Source organism: Oculina patagonica, chromosome 5 (assembly GCF_052425735.1).
Source record: "Oculina patagonica isolate OP01 chromosome 5, crgOcupat, whole genome shotgun sequence".
NCBI lineage: Eukaryota > Metazoa > Cnidaria > Anthozoa > Scleractinia > Oculinidae > Oculina > Oculina patagonica.
In genome coordinates, this window is record NC_135762.1 from 21,356,229 (window position 1) to 21,375,015 (window position 18,787).

Genomic DNA, 18,787 nt, shown 5'->3' on the forward strand with positions numbered 1-18,787 from the left:
TACCATTGCAACTTTTACAAGAGCTGTTCAGGTATTTCGCTCCAATTATTTTTTTCGAGTTCCCTAGGAAGCCACAAGTACAGAGTCGTCTTCTAGAAATAATCGTCCAGTTTCAGTACACAATAAATCCCTGGAACTCCACGCGCCCGATAATGACGCATTTTGGAGGAACCGACTGTGCGCAGTTTAGCGCGGGCTCAGTACCTAATTCCCTTACAGGTTGCACAACCCCAGCCACTTGAGTTGACGGTAAAATAAACTCTTCACTTGTCGATTAAAGTTTAAAAGTTTCTGTTTATGTAACAGGGAAATATCATGCTACCGTTTCAAGAACGTAACAAAATTCAAGGCGAGCACTTTTGCGAATTTATTACGGAAATTATTCTTGAACGGAGGTGACACACATCAAAATATGATAAAATTTCCTTCCTTGCATAAATTAATACTGTTAAAAATTTGTTAACGTGACAAAATAGAGTCCAAAATAATCAAAACCATACAAAAAATTCAAACAGAAGCTGCGAATCTAAACTAGAAACAAGTTTTATTTCTTTATGGATAGACGGATGCAGTTCCAAGCCGTGGGCGAATATACTGTTTCGAGAGCATATCCAGTATGTGTGGGAAATCTGTACACGGAAATGGAGAAACTTCAAAATGTCGTGATCATTTTCCGCACGACAGGAAAACGAGTTTCCGTTATATCTTCGTTATATGTCTTATATCGGCATGTCTGACTCCCTCCAATGCTCCGCCTCAGTATCGTTCCAGTTGAAAACTAACATTTTTGTCACTATATACTCTATGCTTGCAGTAAGTGTGATTCATAGCGCTGAGCTTAACTGACGTTAGTAGTTTAATACAATCGTGCGTGACTAGTAACGTAACTGTAGGAGATAATTCAAAGTTCAGTTAAGGCGCATTCCCTTAATAAGAGCATAAAAGATCACAAAAGCATGGTTACCACAAACACAAAGTAAATACCGATGTGGCGGAGGATACTTGTCACAGCATGTAAGGCCGAGGAGTGAACATTGTCCTTACGTACAAAATATCAAGGGTGTGACAGCGGTGTGACCACAAGACACATGATATTATTTTGATCTTTCAAGGATCACTGGCTCCAGCGCCAAGCCTTATATATACGTGTAAAAATTTTGACCTTTTAACCAACGCCTACAAACGAACCGGATATGGAATCTCGAAAGTACTCGAAAGTGTTGGCACAAAAATACTGGTCCATGCTTTAAATGAATGACATTCACAAGAACTTGAAACTGAAAGCATTCATATCACACAGAGGCATAATGGACACAACGTTTCTGCTTGGATTTGTTCTCGGTCTTTCATTCGCGATAGAAGGTGAGAAAAACGTTTCAATTGTTCGTGGTCACGCACATACCTGTATAAGCTTATTTATTACCCTGGTATAAATAATATCACTTTTATTCTTCAGTTTATAACATTAAGATTTGTAGAGTTAATCTATTTCTGTCGGTAATTCAAATAAGTATTCGATGGGGCACTCGTGTGTCTTTCCTATTCAAGAGCGGTTTTTTGTTCTTTTTGGAGAATGGAAAGGCAAGAAATAAATTTTTAATGGAAAGTGATTAAAACGAGGTCTGGGTGCGATTCATATTTAAATCAAGCCCGTGACCCTCGTTACTGAAAGTGTAAATTAAGACTATTCACTGCAAGAAATGTAGTTCAAAATTCTGATACATTGACGTCGTGAAAAGCACAATTTATTAATTTGCTCAACGTTTGCGGCATAAAATACCAGGTTGTATAATTAATAGAAAGAAAAAGCTTGCGTTTCCGTGTTTTGCTTCACGCACCAAGTAAGTATAGTAGGAAACGAAATACTAAAAATAGCTCTTTCCGTATATTAGCCCGCCCGTGCGGTTTTGTCGGTGTCAGTATCATAAAGTTTCAGTTAAAAACAAGATGCGTAAATGCGACGTACGTATCTTTGCTGATGGATGATGGCCGCAAGGGTTGTACCTTCTGCTCATTATAATTTATTTATATTTTAATTTAATTACTAGACTTCATGTACTTTTAGCGTTGATATTTATTCTGAAATGTATTTCAAAATCTTCCGTTATCAGAATTACTAGACTATTAGATTATTAGATCTTAGATTAATATTAGACACTATTATTTTTCTATGCATTTACTTTCTGTTCCCAAATTAGTATGGGATTTTCCCAGGCTATGAGGTCTTGATACTTAAATAAAGTTCCTATCTACCTATCAATCTATCCTCTAAACAGGCCAAACTATTGTGTTTTATTATAGCTACAGCTGCGGGCAGACATTTTACAAATTCCTCAATCCATATAAGAAAATATTGGAAAAGTTCTGATTTGACACAACTTCCGCAACTTGCACGTGTGCGCATGACACACTCTAGACGTCGAAACCGAAACTGCGGAAGTTTATCTAAGCTTTCTTGTGGTCATATACTTGTCTTTACTGGTCATATACAATGTTAAGTCGGTCTACAACCTACATGGCTTATACCAGGCTTGAACTAGGATATTGCTAAAAGTGAACAAAGCTATTACCTTATTATAGGAAATAAACGGCGCTTCATGAAATTAACGCGAAATTAAAAAATTCGCGTTAATTTAAGTCGCGTTAATTGTTGTTAACGTTAACTTCCGCGCCGTTAATTAAGTGGAGCGTTAATTTCCATGGCCTTACATCATTTTTTGGCCCCAATTTCTCGATACAGTCCAGCCGTTCTTGACTCCTACGAAAAAGCATTATTTCATCAGGGTGAAAATCTGCCGGTAGCACTGAAACTGTGAAGAACACTCGAGGCGGTCAGATTCCTTCGCTTAACCTCTACGTTTCGGATTAAACGCAGTGTTGAAAAAACTTGTTCCTGTTGACTCAACCAGATTTCTTTTCTTTGCGTTCGTCGCGTTATTTTCCTTCATTTTGAAATGTTACCACCTCTTTCGCGTTAATTTCCTTTATTGGAAAGTATTTTTTCTTCAATTCTCGTTAGTTTATAACGTCGCGTTAATTTCAAATACCACTTATTTAAAAAAAGCGTTAATTTCCCATAATAAGGTAGTTTCTAAAAAGACTGTTAGCGGACCTGTTTTTAATTAAAGTCTTGTAAGGATTCTTTGGACCTCTTTAAGCCACTTGAATGAGTGTAAGTTGTTGTGCATCTATTACAAAGGATGAGAGCCACAGTTTACAGAGCATGTTTCTAGACTAGACTCTTCGTGATCAAACAAAAGATTATCATTGTCGCGGAAAGATGGACGTTTCGAGAGTCCTCGTTTCGTCACAGCCCTTCCGGTACATGTAAATGATCATATCATAATAAACGGCGACTAATCCGGTTAATCCAATTTGGTTTTATTGCTGATGACATTCTTGTTTACATTTTGCAATTGGAAATGTCACGCTTAATATTCCATTAATTCTTAACATATTTCAAAAGCTTTTTAACAGTCGGACTCAAATGTAAACCATCTCAATAGTTTTCTTAATTTTATACCACGCCAAATACCCAAGAAAAGCAATCATGAGGGCAAAAATATGAATAGAAAAACGTTTCAAAGATGGGGCGAGGAACGAATTACATCTAAAGCATTCAGTATACAGGTCTAATGGTAGTTACAGATATGGCTTTTAAGTTGTTTTTGAAAAGAGGCAAGGAAGACTGAGTTAACGATATCAAGAGTTGACTTGCTCAGGACCGCTCAGGTCCTTGATATCTTCAAGTATTGTCCAGCTGTGGAATTTCAGTATATTTTCCAGGTGAAATTCATTACAGCCCGAAAACGCAGCATAACTTTGTCTTGAACCGAGATGGAACAAACACCAGGAACAATGCCTCGAGCCCCAAAAATAATAGCAACTGCTACACTAGAGGACCAGTAGAGTTACAAGCTTACTAGAGCTGCTACACTAGTACCAGTTTCCGACAATCTGCAAATATATACTATATTCTGGAGTATAAACTTAATTTTGCTTTCATCGGTCAATTTAACATTCGTTTTGACAATGAATTTTCAGTGGCGCCCATGAACTGTTCATGTTACTCATTTCACGCGGACGGCCTCACATGGACCGCAGCCAGACAGTCCTGCCAATACATCGGAGGAGACCTCGTCTCTATGGAAACCGAACGTGAGTTGCAGTTCATCAAAGATCACGTGCAAAACCTGACAAACTTGTTCAACAATGATTGGCACATCGGCTTGCACTTGAACGCCACGGTGGCGGGAAACTGGACTTGGTTGAGTGGAAAGCCGCTGACCTTTGATCGCTGGCAGCCAGGGCAGCCTCAACATGGTGCCCCTTACGTGGTGATGGCCAGAGACTATTCCCCGGGTACTAAAGGACTTTTTAAAGGAGTGCGGGGAGATATTCTCGCCGGATTTATTTGCGAGAATCCAGCTGGTGGGTATATGTATACTTTGCTTCGTATATGAATCTCAATGAGAACCATAATGGTTCAAGTATATAAACAACGGCAACTATTAGTGGATGCATTTGGTTATTGTTATTGTTTTTTTCCTTTTTACAGTAGCCGGCGTTAAACATGCGGAACGAGAAGTTGCTAGGAAATGGTGGCAAGGAAAAAAGAAATAAAAAGGTATGTTATTCGAGAGAGGGGAACTAAGTTGCGAGAAAGTGTAGACAAGCTAAGGAAAGTTTGAGTGTTCTGTACTGAGTACTGTGAGGCAATCGCTCTCTCGCGTTATCCTATTTATAAAAGTAATAACGTAAAGCGTGATCAACTAGTGATTATGAAATGGTACCGGGGAAAAGACGCTCTAAAATTCAGCGCAACTCTCTTTAACGCGAAACCCTTGACGAGCGGGAAGCTCATGCATCTACTCTTTAAAATAAGAAAAAAGAAAGAGAAGGAGACTTTTTTCAGTTAGAAATTACTTGAAACACGTTTGTCACTAAAAAGACGTAACTCTACTTTTTCAATACTACTACTGACATTTTTTTTACTTCCAGGATTGACACCTAGACTGCACAGTGAGATATAGACCTATCCGATCAAAGAACGAAACCAAACGATTGTCTAATCAGTCAGACATAACAAAAATACACTTTAACATTTATGTATAGCTTTTTTTGAACTAAGTGAGTGTTGACGTTATATCACAGATAACGTGAATACCTCAGCACCATTTCATTATAGCGACGAGCAACATTCGATATCAGCGGGTTAAGCACCAAATTCTATAACGCAATAAGTGTAACCTTAGGCTGTGTCTATACTCAGTGAGCGTCTGAAGGTGGGGAGGAACATGTCCCAGAATTGCCCAAACCATACAAGTAGTATGCCAAATCCCATCATCCCATTTTATTGTAGTGAATTCCATCCATAGCCGTCAGCTCCGAGGCCCCCCAGTGGATGAGACGACGAGACGAGAAAAGGGAACCGAAAAAATAAAAAACGGACAGAGAGGAAAAACGCTTCCTGAAAGCAAAAGATGTGTGGACCGCAGGAATATACGTCCGTAAGAAACTGTACAGCTTTGTACATATCATTTCTTTCCCTTTGATATAGATGAATAAGCCTGAGCACGCAAATTACAGTAAACACCCGATATAAGAAAACGTCAGTTAGAGTATCATTTACCAGGCCAGAGGAACGCTCCACCCGATATCGCCAGTGGAAGAAAAAACATATACACTACGACCGATATACCTATGGATAGCGATCCACCGAAAATGGGCCGGATATCGCTACCTAAACAGAAATCATTATCCACCGGAAGGGATCCAGGGATAGCGTATCCCCGAATGGGATTAGGGACGGAAAGGAGGGGGGGAAAAAAAGAAAAACAGGCGGAAAGAAAAAAAATTGAAAAACGAATCAAAAAATATAAGAATCGAAAAAAATGTTTGCAGGGGTGATAAACTAAAAAAAAAAAGTTTGCAAGGAAATTTCTCCCCCCCCCCCTCCAAGAAAATAAGTCCGTCTTTAGCGAGTATTTTTCCAAAAATATACACATCACGTTTCTAATTAATAAATAAATGTCAATAAAAAGTAATACAAAAAAATAAATAAATATATATTTAAAAATATTCACTATAGTATTGCTTTTATTGCAACTTTTTAATAAAAGAAAGTACAGAATTGTTATAGTACTGGCAGGCACTTTCAGCCTATAATCCATGTAAAGGGTTCGAAATAAAAGGAAGATTAAAATCAAGATAAAAGAAATAAATAAAAAATGGAAATACAGTCCTCCAGTAGTGAAAAGAAAAGGAAACAAAAAAAAATAAACAAGAATATAATAAGCCCGAAGATAAGTAAAAAGTCCAAGAGAGTGCAATTGAGTTTAGGAAGCCAAAGTAAGAGAATCGTCAGAGTCAATATTGAACTCCACGCGCCAAATGACGAGGAGGAAAACCGGCAGTCCTAAGGAAACCCAACAGAGTGAGTAATACTCTAAATAAAAGTTTTAGGAGAGAAAATAAAAAAATAAGAAAAAAAGGGGAAATAAGAGAGATGGGAAAGAAAAGGAGATTCCGTATATATCGGGACTCCAGCTCCCCAGTATTAGTTAATAATAATAAGACAACGGAAAAGAAGCGTGTAGAAAGTTCAGTTAAGGCGTAAAAGAGATAAAAGAAAAAGACAAAAAAAGTAGTGGCAGGATAAGATAAGGGAGGAGAAAAAAAAAAAAGGGGAAGGGTGAAAAGAAAAAGGATAGCCCCAGCGCAAGCAGTTGATAACCAAGAGAAAGATAAAAGAAGTGATCTCGTCACGCGGTACAAGGTGAGAAAAACGTATTGTGGTCACGCAACTGTATAATATATACCCTGTATAAATAATCAAAAATAATAAATGATTAAAAATAGAAGGCAGTAAAGAGGTTTTTTTAGAGAAGGAAAGGAAGAAATAAATAGAAATTAAAGGGCTGGTGCGATAATAAATCAAGCCCGTGACCCCGTTATGAAAGTTAAATTAAGAACACAGAAGAAAAGAAAAAAAATTTAAAACGTGTGAAAAGCACAATTCTCAACGTGCGGATAAAATAAGGGAAGAAAGAAAAAGTTGCGTTTCGTGTTTGCTCACGCGCAAGTAAGAAGTAGGAAAAATAAAAAGCTTGTATATAGCCCGCCCGTGATTGGGTAGATATAAAGGTTAGTTAAAAAAAACGAAAGCGACGTACGACTTTTAGAAGGCCGAAGGGGAACCGAATAAATAATAATAATTATTTAGTTAAATAAAATTAAAATCTTCCAAATAAAAAAAAAATAAAAAATAAAATTTTTAATAGTAGGGATTTTAGAATATATAAAGTTCTACACCTAATATAAACAGGCCAAATATGTTTATAATAGCTAAGCTCGGGAGAATTTAAAATAAAAAAGAAAAATAAATTTATGACACCTCGAGAGAAGAATATAAGCTTTTAATGAATAATGCCCTAAGAAGAAGAATAAAAATGAAAAAAGAGGAAAAATAAAAAATCGCGTTATTTAATCTATTTATTACTTTATTCCGCGCCGTATAAGTGGAGCTATTAGCCTATGCCCCACTCGAACAGTCACCGCCGACCAGAAAAACAGGGTGACGGAGACAGGTTAGATTTCGTAACCTCTATTGGAAAAGAGAATACTAGTCCACCTCCAACAAAAAGGTATCTCTAAAAAGACGAGCGGATAAAGATTAGAGACCTTAGGCCAGAAAGGAAAAAGGAGAGAGCAGTCAGAGAAGAAGACGGAAAAAAATCGAAGATGGACTTGAGAGTCTGTGTGCCCATACAAATAAAACGCCTAAAAATGAAATTTTAAAGTCGAACTCTAATGTAAACCATCTCAAATTTTACCACGCCAAATACCCAAGAAAAGCAACATGAGGGCAAAATAAATAGAAAAACGTTTCAAAGATGGGGCGAGGAACGAATTACATCTAAAGCATTCAGTATACAGGTCTAAAGGTAGTTACAGATAGCTTTAAGTTGTTTTTGAAAAGAGGAAGGAAGAGATTAACGAATTATCAAGAGTTGACTTGCTCAGGACCGCTCAGGTCTTGATACTCAAGTATGTCCAGCTGTGAAAGATTTCAGGTAAATTACAGCCCGAACCGATAACTTTTTTGAACCGAGAACTCTTTCCGGCATACAGATTGTATGCACTTAATGAAGATTTTTGAGAAGGCACAAAAGTAGCGCTCGTTACCCTCTAGCTCAGACACACAGGAACATGCTCCGAGCCCCAAAAACAATAGCAACTGCTACACTAGAGGACCAGTAGAGTTACAAGCTTACTAGAGCTGCTACACTAGTACCAGTTTCCGACAATCTGCAAATATATATATATTCTGAGTATAAACTTAATTTTCTTTCACGGTCAATCTAACATTCGTTTTGATAATGAATTTTTAGTGGCGCCCATGAACTGTTCATGTTACTCATTTCACGCGGACGGCCTCACATGGACCGCAGCCAGACAGTCCTGCCAATACATCGGAGGAGACCTCGTCTCTATGGAAACCGAACGTGAGTTCAGGTCACAAAGATACTGCAAAACCTGACAAACATGTTCAACAATGACTGGCACATCGGCTTGCGCTTCAACGCCACGGTGGCGGGAAACTGGACTTGGGTGAGTGGAAATCCGCTGACCTTTGATCGCTGGCAGTCAGGGCAGCCTCAACATGGTGCCCCTTACGGGTGAGGCCAGAGACTATCCCCGGGTACTAAAGGACTTTTTAAAGGAGTGCGGGGAGATATTCTCGCCGGATTATTTGCGAGAATCCAGCTGGTAGGTAAGTATAAAATATAGATTACTAGGAAAGTGCGGTAGGTTTTACGCAGAGGTTGACAGAAAGAAGAGCGGAGGGAAAGATCATCAGCACTTATTTTTTATTTAAAATACAAACCACGCGATAAAGACCCGGTAGCAAAGAAAAAAGAAAACGAAAGAAACAAAACCAAAAGACAAAAAGAACAGAAATAGAACTAAGACTACGTTGTGTATGAAGGGAGGGTATTCATGAAGAATTAAAATCGTTTAACACGCTTGAGGTGTGTTTCTTGTTGCTGAGTACGCATTAGGCGACTGACTTACTGTGTTTATAGAAATGTTAAAGTGTCCTCCATTAAACACGGCTCCGCTAAATACACTTGCTCCAGGCAATGGCGCACAGGTTTATTCATCGCGTCAGTCTTTTTCGGAATAAATTTTGTAAACGGCAACTGGATTCTTTTGGGTGGACCGTTTGGTGTTGCGAAGGCCTTCAGTTTAACAGCTCTGACATTTCGAAGTTCAGCTCACGTTTTAGTTTTCGCTTGACGTTCAGGATACTCTAGGTATTCAGTTCCGTCGGCTTCCATGTGAAGTTCCACGTCGCCCCAAGTCATCTGCCCATGTTCTTCACAGCCTCTCAAACCAAAATGCACCGAATTGAAAAGCCAGACTGTGATTAGCAAAGCTTCGGCATTTGAGATTCCCAGTAAATTCTTCTCGAAAAGAACGTTTTCCTCCACATCAGTCAAAGCTTCGGCTGCGTTGGGTTTGTTCCCTTTGCCTTCATTTTTCAGTTGTTTGCTGCGAGCTTCCAGACATTTTCTTGCTTGATCAAACACAGTGTCTTCGATAATACTCGCTGAGTATTTGCGTTCTCTTTATAAATACCGGTTAAAACTTGAGAACAACCCTCGAAGGCTCGATGGTTCATAGTCTTGGCCATCTTTTCTTTTCACACTAAGAATGAATTCACTAAGGTAACGGCTGAGCTCTTCTGGTTGGATTTCTTCAATTTTTCATTGTTCGTTTTTCTCCAGCAGAAATGTAGAAAGCAGCTTCACATCCCGCTCACTCGACCCGCTGCGTTTTTGCTCGAGTGTTTTTGTTTTCCTGCTCTGTAATATATTCTTCGATGGGTTTACTTAATGGTTTAAAGCTATTGCCAGAAGATTCAGCCATAGTTGTTAAATGAGAACGTTTTAAACCGTCCAAAAATATACTGCGAAAGGCCAAAAACCCTGCAAGCGATAACTTTCAAACAGTGAAAAAGCTAGCGCCATCGACAAAGCTACCACGTTCATTGAAAATGTTGATGCGTTTTGACAGCCGCTTTCTGATTGGACGAAACGGGTTTCTCACGTGTGAGAAAGTCGTTTCGCCGTTGTCATTGGCTGCGAGAATTTCCGAACCGTGTTTTCAACAGATCAATTCTAACTGTAAATCTCAGTATGTATGAAATAAATAAGTGTAAAGTATAAGTACTAGAGCGGTTTCAACTGAAAGTGTCGTAAAACCAAAGCCAAGGTAATATGCTGTGGCCATTCACAAAGGACACAGGCAACCCAGTGAACCAATCAAAACTTGAAGCAAATACATAAAAATAATAATGGGAATAATAATGAGAATTTCAAGTGGAATCTTCCACAAAGTGGCTCTTCTTGATCCCACTGATTCCAGATTGAATTGGAATTTGGAAGTGTTGGTTTTTGCGAAAGGAGGAAAACCGGAGCGCTCTCACCACTGCGCCAACCCTGCTCCCCTTACATGTAACAAAGGGCGGGAAAAAGAGTATTAGGAAATCGGGATTGGTTTTGGTTTACTTCTGATTGGTTAAGAAAGTGACAAGAGTTTTTTTAAGCCAATCACTAAGCGTAGTAATAAAAAAAAACAAAGCATACGCGAATTACTTTCGAGATCAGTTCAGTGCTAGCCTTGCATGTCAAATTGTCTTATTTGCATTTCAAGTGAGCCCAAACACGTGTATCTCTTGTCTACTACGAAAGATTCAGTATGGAAAAACAGCATAGATCTTCGTGCTTCGTGTGGCCATTTGCATTTAAAACAGTTAGTGGCCTCTCATGTCTACTGTTAATTCCGAACTGTGTTGTTTGTTTGTTTGTTTGTTTTTACCGCGTTGTTGTTGCTGCATTTGTTACGGGGCGTTAAGCCCACGCCCAGCCCAACCCAACTTTTCTATCCGGGCTTAAAAAATATGACTCGGAAAAATGTCCAAGAAAAGGAAATAACGAGGAGTTCCGTTGAAAAAAGAATTTAGACTTTACATGTTATTTCAAGGTTTTTACGAATTCTTTTACTTGCAGCAAATTCTGTCCACTTCAATTCGGTCCACGCTTAATTATTGAACTAAGAGTTTTGCGATTTGTTAACGTTCAATTGCTCAAGTTCGCAAACAAGTGGATCTATACAACGTTAATAAAAACTAAATCTTTCATGGGTTGTTGTTAAATCACCTCGTGTAAAAAACAATGCAGCTACCCTCGGTTGATTCCAGACTCCTTTCGAACAAATAAAAACCTTAGAATCAATCCTTTTTGCTCGATATTTAATAAAGCACAGCTATTTTTAAAAATCTATTTTGAAAAGTAGGAAAAAGAAATGTCGAAGGAGAAATCACACTCGGAAAAAAGGGAGACAGGCGTAACAGGGGAAGATCATAATACCGAACCAAACCCTGTGGAATTTTTAACACCGCGCCTATAAATTTAATTCATTCTTTAACTTTTTCCACAGATTGCCCGAGAAGTAGCTTACTCTGCAAGGGTCCAGAGAAAATAACAGCGGAATTTAAAACAACTACATCAACATCAAACACGCTGAGCAGTTCGACACCACAACCTCAGAGAAGAAACCCCATAACGACTGAAAGAAGAGCTTTAACACGAGCTACTAAATCCAGTAAAACAGTCATCATGGTTGAAAAAGGTAAGAAATATGGGACACTGTGATCGTAAGAAGCTATTTTATCCTGCTTAATGTCGTTTGTTTTTCGCCAACTCGGCCAACTGGTATTAGACAGGTTAATTATTAAAACATAATATCTGTAATGACAATTATATCATGGGGATTGTCTACGTTTTCAAATATGCATTCGGACCTTCGATACGAAAAGCCTGTTTAGCTGGCAGCATAGCTGGCGAAAAAAAATAGACGGACACAAACAAAACTAATCAATTTAATGCTGGTGTATTTACAACACATCAACGATTGCACGTAAGAAGGCTCTTGTCCCATCAAAGATAGACGCCTGTATTCAACACACTGCCAAAACAGATAACGGGACTGTTATAATTTCGCAGAAAAACTAATTTGCGACTTATACTGAGTCATGCAGTGTCACAACAACTAAGAATGCAGAGTATTTTATTTTATTCTAAGAAAACTTTGTGTTGGATTTTGAATTCAGCAAAAAAAAAACATTACATGACTTAACATTTTAACCAATGTATTAATTATGGCGAGCAGGCAGTACTCCTTGTCCGCTAAAAGGATACATTTCTTTTTTTTGGGGAAGTAGACTTGAAGTGATTAAAATGAAATTCCACAAATTAAAAAGGCGTTAGGCCGTTAAACAAACAAAAGATATCAATAATCAAAACGCGAAACCACAAGATAATTTTTGAACTATGCTTGGAATGAAAGTACTTTAAAAACCGATCTCTTTCTTACTTATTATCCAGGAAAATTATCAGATTTATTCCTACCATTGAGGCCCCCATAAAAATATTTTTTTGCGCTTTCAACAAACAGTTCACTCTTCCTTCTATAGAAAGTGTCAGAAACCGTCAATGATTCTTTGAAAAGAAAAAGAACCCTTTGTAAGAGGGCCTTAACGCCGGTGCCTAATGGCATTGATGGTCAGACATTCTAAACGAGTCGTTTGCCGAGATAATCCTTCGAGAATTTTTCTAACCACTTGACCTTTGGCAGTTAAGCCCATGGAAATGAATGTTACCCTAGCAAATTAACGTGATTAACTTGAATTGTCACACAATTTACTGTCACACAAGCTCCAGACCTAACGCGCTCTGACTGAATGTTATTGTTTTTTCTGTTACCGCAATTACTGTGCAAAGTTAGCCTAAGTTCTACTTTTCACAACAAGCACGGTAACTCTTTGTTTGCTAACGTCGCCTATTAAAAAATCGTCTTTAATTTTCCACTCTGTTTAAGGTACGAAATTTTGTTATTGGTCTGGCGACATTTCATAGGACAAACAAAATGTAGACCATTTGATAGTTGCGAGAATAATAAAATACTAATAAAGTTTATTGTTTGTTTGATTCTAGTTCAACCTCCTTCCGGATTTATCCATTGGACTATTGCGGTAATTCCGCTGGCTTGCGTGATTGCGGTCCTGATTTGCGTCATCGGCTTCCTTCTTTGGCGCTTGAAACAAAGACCACGTAAACAAAACGGCGACATCACTGTAAATGCCATTCACTATGACGTGCAGACAAGATCCATACTAAACCAGGAAGGAAAGGCAAATAACCTCCGAGGTGCTAATCACACGCGCGTACATTTTGAAGAGCCTAATAACCACGAAGATCCAAAATTCCACACGTTTACGCAAGCAAAAGACAATGAAAACTCAGCTCAATGCGTGGCGCTGTACACAAAGCCTGGAGATCTCCCCATCCCTAGACGTTTAGCCATAAGAAGAAAGGATAGCAGAGAGTTCAAAGGCAAGTATCCGCTGAATAAAAGCGGGCAGGACAATGAGACTGAAGAAAAATTCGAGGGGTCGTATGTGGACGTCAAATCTTATCAAGGCGATGGAAGCAAACGTTCATCGCGTGAATATCATGCGTTACCAACTGATTACGACGAGCAAGCTGGTATGATTGAAAGTGACCAGGAAAACACTGAAAAACCAGACTGCTCTGAGGACGAAGTCTCTTACCTTGAGATAATTCCGTGAACAATTTATTAGACTACTTGAAATAGTTAAAACGTAGCTTAAAGTCCCGCGCCAATAATTTTGAATACACTAAATGATTTTCTTTCAATAGAAATTATTTGATAATGCAGTAAAACAACAGCGAGAACACATCTACAGCCAAGGTTGCAGTATATTTTTTGTAGTTTATTTCAGTCACTGTAAATAACAAAGTATTTTCGATCCCTCTAATTTACACTTTTATTCGTGGGGGAGTGGGAGGGGGGGGGGACTCCGATGTGAAAGGATCAGGGATGCTTGTCATCTCCTTTAAGAGGTGAAAATTATGGGTTTTGGTTACACTCAGGGTTTCCAGGAAGGACTGCGAATGTTTCTACCCTCCAAATATGGCTGCACGCGGACAAATAAAATAACTATAGGTCTTGTTTGTCTATCAGTGTTTTTATAAAGTATCTTTCATCCTTTAAGTCCCAAGAGTGACCAACTTCAGATTTCTCCTCACATTACCAATATTTAATCAAGAGACAAGGTTACCAGAATTTATAAAATGACCAACAAAAGGAAATTGCTTTGATCTTTAAACAAATTCTCCCAACTTATATTATAAGCAAATGTATGAGATCAGTCAAGAGAAATTGTATGTTGATTTTGGAGCTTAAAGGATTTAAAGAGGTCAAATAAAGCTGGAGCCATACCCAGATTGGTCTCCTTAATCATCATCATCATCAATTCTCATCGCGCCAGTAGGCGCACAAGGCCGTGGTCTCCTTTATATAGGGGTTCAATTCAAGTTTTCCGACAATCACTCCGCCACTTTAAAATGCTTTCTCCTCCCTTGGGATAAAACAAAACTACTTTATCCCTCCTGAACTTGTTTTGCGAAGAAAGAAAAAGCGCGTTTAAACTGAAAATACAGGACGACAAACTGATCAGTGAAATTCGTTTGTGCACTCAGCATGCAGTGAGTCATTGTAAAACTCCTTGCAACTGGCAGCCTATACGACCTAAATACATAGCTTGTGCCAAACGACTTGGCTACCTATGCAGTAACACAAAATGACCGGAAAAGTGCCCCTAAGTAAATAATTTTATTTTTTATTTTTTTAAACTCATTTTTATTGGTTAAACAAACACTAACATAAATATAATACAATATAGGGTCAATATAGTTCGCCACTTAAGCTTAAAATACTGAACGATGACATGCTACTTAGTTACTTAGTTGATACTTATTATTATTTCCCAGAAATTGCCGTCTCAGACTAATAAAAAAGACATAGTTACTATGGCTTATCTTATGACTTAGTTTTATTGTTATTTGGGCTTTCAGATATTTTAGTCGAATCGATAAAATCAACGAGAGTTTACACATAGGTCAAAAACTGTAACATAAAATTTCAAAACATTGTATTCTCACTGTTAGTGGTATATATTTTACACGGTAAACCCTTTCTTGGCGTATTGGGTTGTTGATGTAGGTTGCTAAGCGAAGTTTGCAATAACCTGCAAAACATCCCCATGTTAAACAATATTTCTATCCCCTCAAAGGCTTTTGTAAGAAAGTAAATCTCAAACAAACTTCCCATAGGGCATTATGCATGGACATAATTAATTATGCACAATTAGCGAAGCTGCAAATTTGAACCGGACCGCGCCTCCAAAAAGAGAAGAAATTAAAGGGCCAAAATCGGCCCAGTAGCTTTGATAAAACTTGCTTCTCAGATTTCAAGAAGTAAAAATCTAACAACCTACGCGCGTATTTTTGAAGAGGAATGTTGTAGCTACATTTTAAGGCTAAAACGAAGATTGAACAAGCACAAGGAATGTTCTTTTGCACTTTCAAAAGCGAATTTCTGAAAATGTAGTTACTTTCATCGCTAGACTGTAAGAGGCTGTCTTGCAGTCACACCCTGCCTCGTACCCAGAGGCCTCTCTCTTTTTGAAACGGGTGGGCAAGGCAGGAAGGGAAGGCGAACGGAAGAACGAATTTCGCTCCTCGTGTTTCTCCTTCCCGTGGTGCCCCGCGCTTCGCTCGTTAGCAGTCGCTGGCGCTTCGCGCTCGCCTTCGTTCACCTTTTATTGCAGCGCGCAAAGAACGAAGCGCCTGGGGAGGAGGCTGGTTTACACCAACTTTAAAAGATCATTCCTCAACTTTAAAAGTTGACAGTGACTCAAGACATTCCTGTTATCCAAGAACAGCTTACGCCAGATGAAAGCCGCTATTTTGTAGTAAAATACAACTTGCGGAAATTCTCGAAGTTTTCTGAAAAGCGTCACAAAATCAGCTGAGGTCCCCACTTCATCCAATCCTGTTACTTTAAAAGCAAACTGAACAGTGCCAACCATGAAAATAATAAAGACCTGCACGAAAAGGGCCACTATTGTTAGTTTGAAAAGCATAAACACAAGAAATCCACTTGAATTCTTAACTTGATTTACAGGGGTAAAGTTTAACACGCAGACCATTCCAAGCAATGCTATTCCGTACAAACAAAACACAATTATCAGGCATATCTGCAGAGAAGAAACTTCGTGAAAATTTAAGTACATAATAATCCCAAACCCGATGACATATATTACATTCAGCATCAAAAGGCTCCAAAACGCGGGCAAACGGACCGATTTCTTGAATATAACAGAGTACCCCAGAAATCCAGGAACCTTGTTCAGGGAAAATATTAGTATTGCAACGCTAATCTCTTGAGATGCCAGCCAAGCCAGCTCCAATTCTTGGGAATAAGGTATCTCTGTGAAGTTTGTACATCTAAATGTAGCGTGTCTTTCCTTTAAGCAGCAGTGATAAGCTCGCATGAAGTACAGCACCGACCCTATAAACTGCCACAGGAGTAGAAGGAAGAACGAAAAGCAGGCAAGGTTGCTAAGATACGAATTGAACTTCTGACAGCGGCTTTGCTTTGCTGTTTGTGTTGAGATCAGAGGTATGGTTTCCATCCGGGATATCGCAACCTCAGAATTATCCCCTGATTCCGTAATGGACGTCATCTGGTCTCCTTGCCACTTTTCTATCACAAAACAAGGTTTATCGTGAGTGACAACTTGTGATTTCTTTACAAACATGGGATCTAGTAATCGAGTAGGTAATTAGCTGGAAATACTGAGACCGGCAGATGAGTGAAACGAAAAGTAACCTGAATGTAGCCATTTACCCATGGCAACGAAAGAAATACGGTATGATTTAATTCCCACATTTTATTTGGCTCTGTATAGAACAGATAGAAAATTAAACTTGAATCCAGCCGAATTTCATAACCTTTTATCCGTTCGCAACCTTTTATAATAACCTTTTATCCGCATGCGAAAGCGAAAAAAACGATGAAATTTCGTTTTCTTATGCTTTAGAATGGCATCAAAAGACGTTTAAATATTAGTTTTACATAGAAGCAGTTGCCTAGACTTGCACCAAGTCGCCCTCTAAAAAGCGTCGCGAAGCGAAACCGCGCGTCGAAGGACTTTGAGAAAGTCCAGCAGTTGCCTTCAGCGTAGTAATCGGCGTTAGAAACATATGTCTGCTATACGGCAGACACTTCGTGTATTGGTAAATCTGTAGCGTTCGTTTTTGGAGTCACGTGACGCAAATCATTTTTCATCATGAAGTAAAAAAAAACTGTTCGCTGCAGGGTTCGCTGTCTGCACTGCTTAAACTTCAGGTTGTCGTTTTGATTATAAGAAAAAATGGAAATAGTTAATCTTAGAGGCATTTAAAGTGAAAAGATAGAGTACACGGTAAATTACTGTTTATAAACCCAGCCTACGGAGTGGGGGGGGAGCAGGCGCTCTCTTCGGGGGCAAGGGGCCAGCGTGAAGACCCGGCGTCAAGGCCGCGACTTTTGGCGAGCGAAGCGAAGTCGCAGCTTCGCCGCTTTCGCATTTTATACCCCGGAAGATAGAGCCTGCTCGCAGGCTACTAGTAATGGTGGTTTCAGTTCTTTGTTTCAAATTTCAGTTATTAATTTGAATAGATTCCAGACCGTGTAACAGGCTCCTTTTAAAAAATAGCTATTGTAAAGTAAGGTTATGAATGGTGACTTTTTAGAGATGATTGATATTAAAATAGTAGTAATTGTTTAACACTCTTTTCAGTCGATGTTTGGCCTTCGATCGATATTGTAATGTAAATAGGTTGGTGTACGTTTTGCTTAGTTTATAAATATTCAAAATTTAAAACAAAGATGCGAAACTGCTCTGGGGTTATGGAAATTATTCTCATTTTTAACTGGAAAATTTCAGCGGTTTTGACGATAATACACAATCTACCTGTAATCCATGAAATGTGCCCTCTCCGACGAGCCATTTTCGTTAAAATTTGTATATGGTATATTCCTCACCTGATGTTTCTGAACATTATTTTGAGGCTGCGCGCTTTCATAGAAACTGACGGTTAAAACAATCATACCCAGAGGATCATAGCTTACTCATTACGTTCATCCTGAACTCACCTGTAATTCCAAACCCAGTAAAAAGAAGAGCTGCCTTAACTAGCTTCCTTTAAAATAAATATGAGCTGGTTTTGCAATTATATGCGCTGGCTGGAAACCGAAATTTCTCGAATATCTTTTTCTTCCGTGACCAGTGAAATGTAAGCTACAGCTATTGATTACGTTTAGCGCAAACATTTCGTAATATCCACCTTGTACTTTAAAAAATAAGTGGTAGGTCCAATTGGTTCGGGAGTGGTTTGAAAAATGAAATTAGGCATGTATTTTATTACCAATAGATTTTTTAACATGGGTTAATGGGAGGCTAACGGTAGGCTGTTCAATTAACTGTGAAGTTTTTACCCATTATACACCTTGTTTAAGCCCACTTTACCACTTTTTACTATTTCGCTTATTATTATGCTAAGCCCGGATTTGTCCGGGATTTGGAGGAATGGCCATTCAACCACTTGTGACGTCAAACTGCATTCTGACAGAGCTAATCGAAAAAGACTTGATCTAGACTGTCCACAGCCTCTCTATTTTACACAACGCGAGAGCTCTATTTTACACAACGCGAGAGAATCGGCGAGCGAAGCGAGCGCGAAGAGCGAGCCTTGCTTCTTCCGTTTTGCGCTCGCGTCCAGTTCTCTCGCCGTTTTCACCGCGCTCA

General features: G+C 38.8%; 2 protein-coding genes across 2 annotated transcripts; one reads left to right on the forward strand and one right to left on the reverse strand.

The window, feature by feature from the left end:
- The first annotated feature begins 1,230 nt into the window (after positions 1–1,230).
- LOC144653234 (uncharacterized) lies at positions 1,231–14,397 on the forward strand. Its single transcript, XM_078513182.1, has 4 exons — positions 1,231–1,362; positions 4,045–4,431; positions 11,509–11,700; positions 13,065–14,397. The coding sequence occupies exons 1-4, from the start codon at positions 1,251–1,253 to the stop codon at positions 13,697–13,699; spliced, it is 1,326 nt and encodes a 441-aa protein (XP_078369308.1). The 5' UTR covers positions 1,231–1,250; the 3' UTR covers positions 13,700–14,397.
- Positions 14,398–15,001: 604 nt separating this feature from the next.
- LOC144653240 (uncharacterized) lies at positions 15,002–18,194 on the reverse strand. Its single transcript, XM_078513190.1, has 2 exons — positions 18,136–18,194; positions 15,002–16,701 (listed from the first exon to the last, which is right to left on the reverse strand). Exon 2 carries the CDS (start codon positions 16,679–16,681, stop codon positions 15,800–15,802), a length of 882 nt encoding a protein of 293 aa, XP_078369316.1. The 5' UTR covers positions 16,682–16,701; positions 18,136–18,194; the 3' UTR covers positions 15,002–15,799.
- Positions 18,195–18,787: the final 593 nt, after the last annotated feature.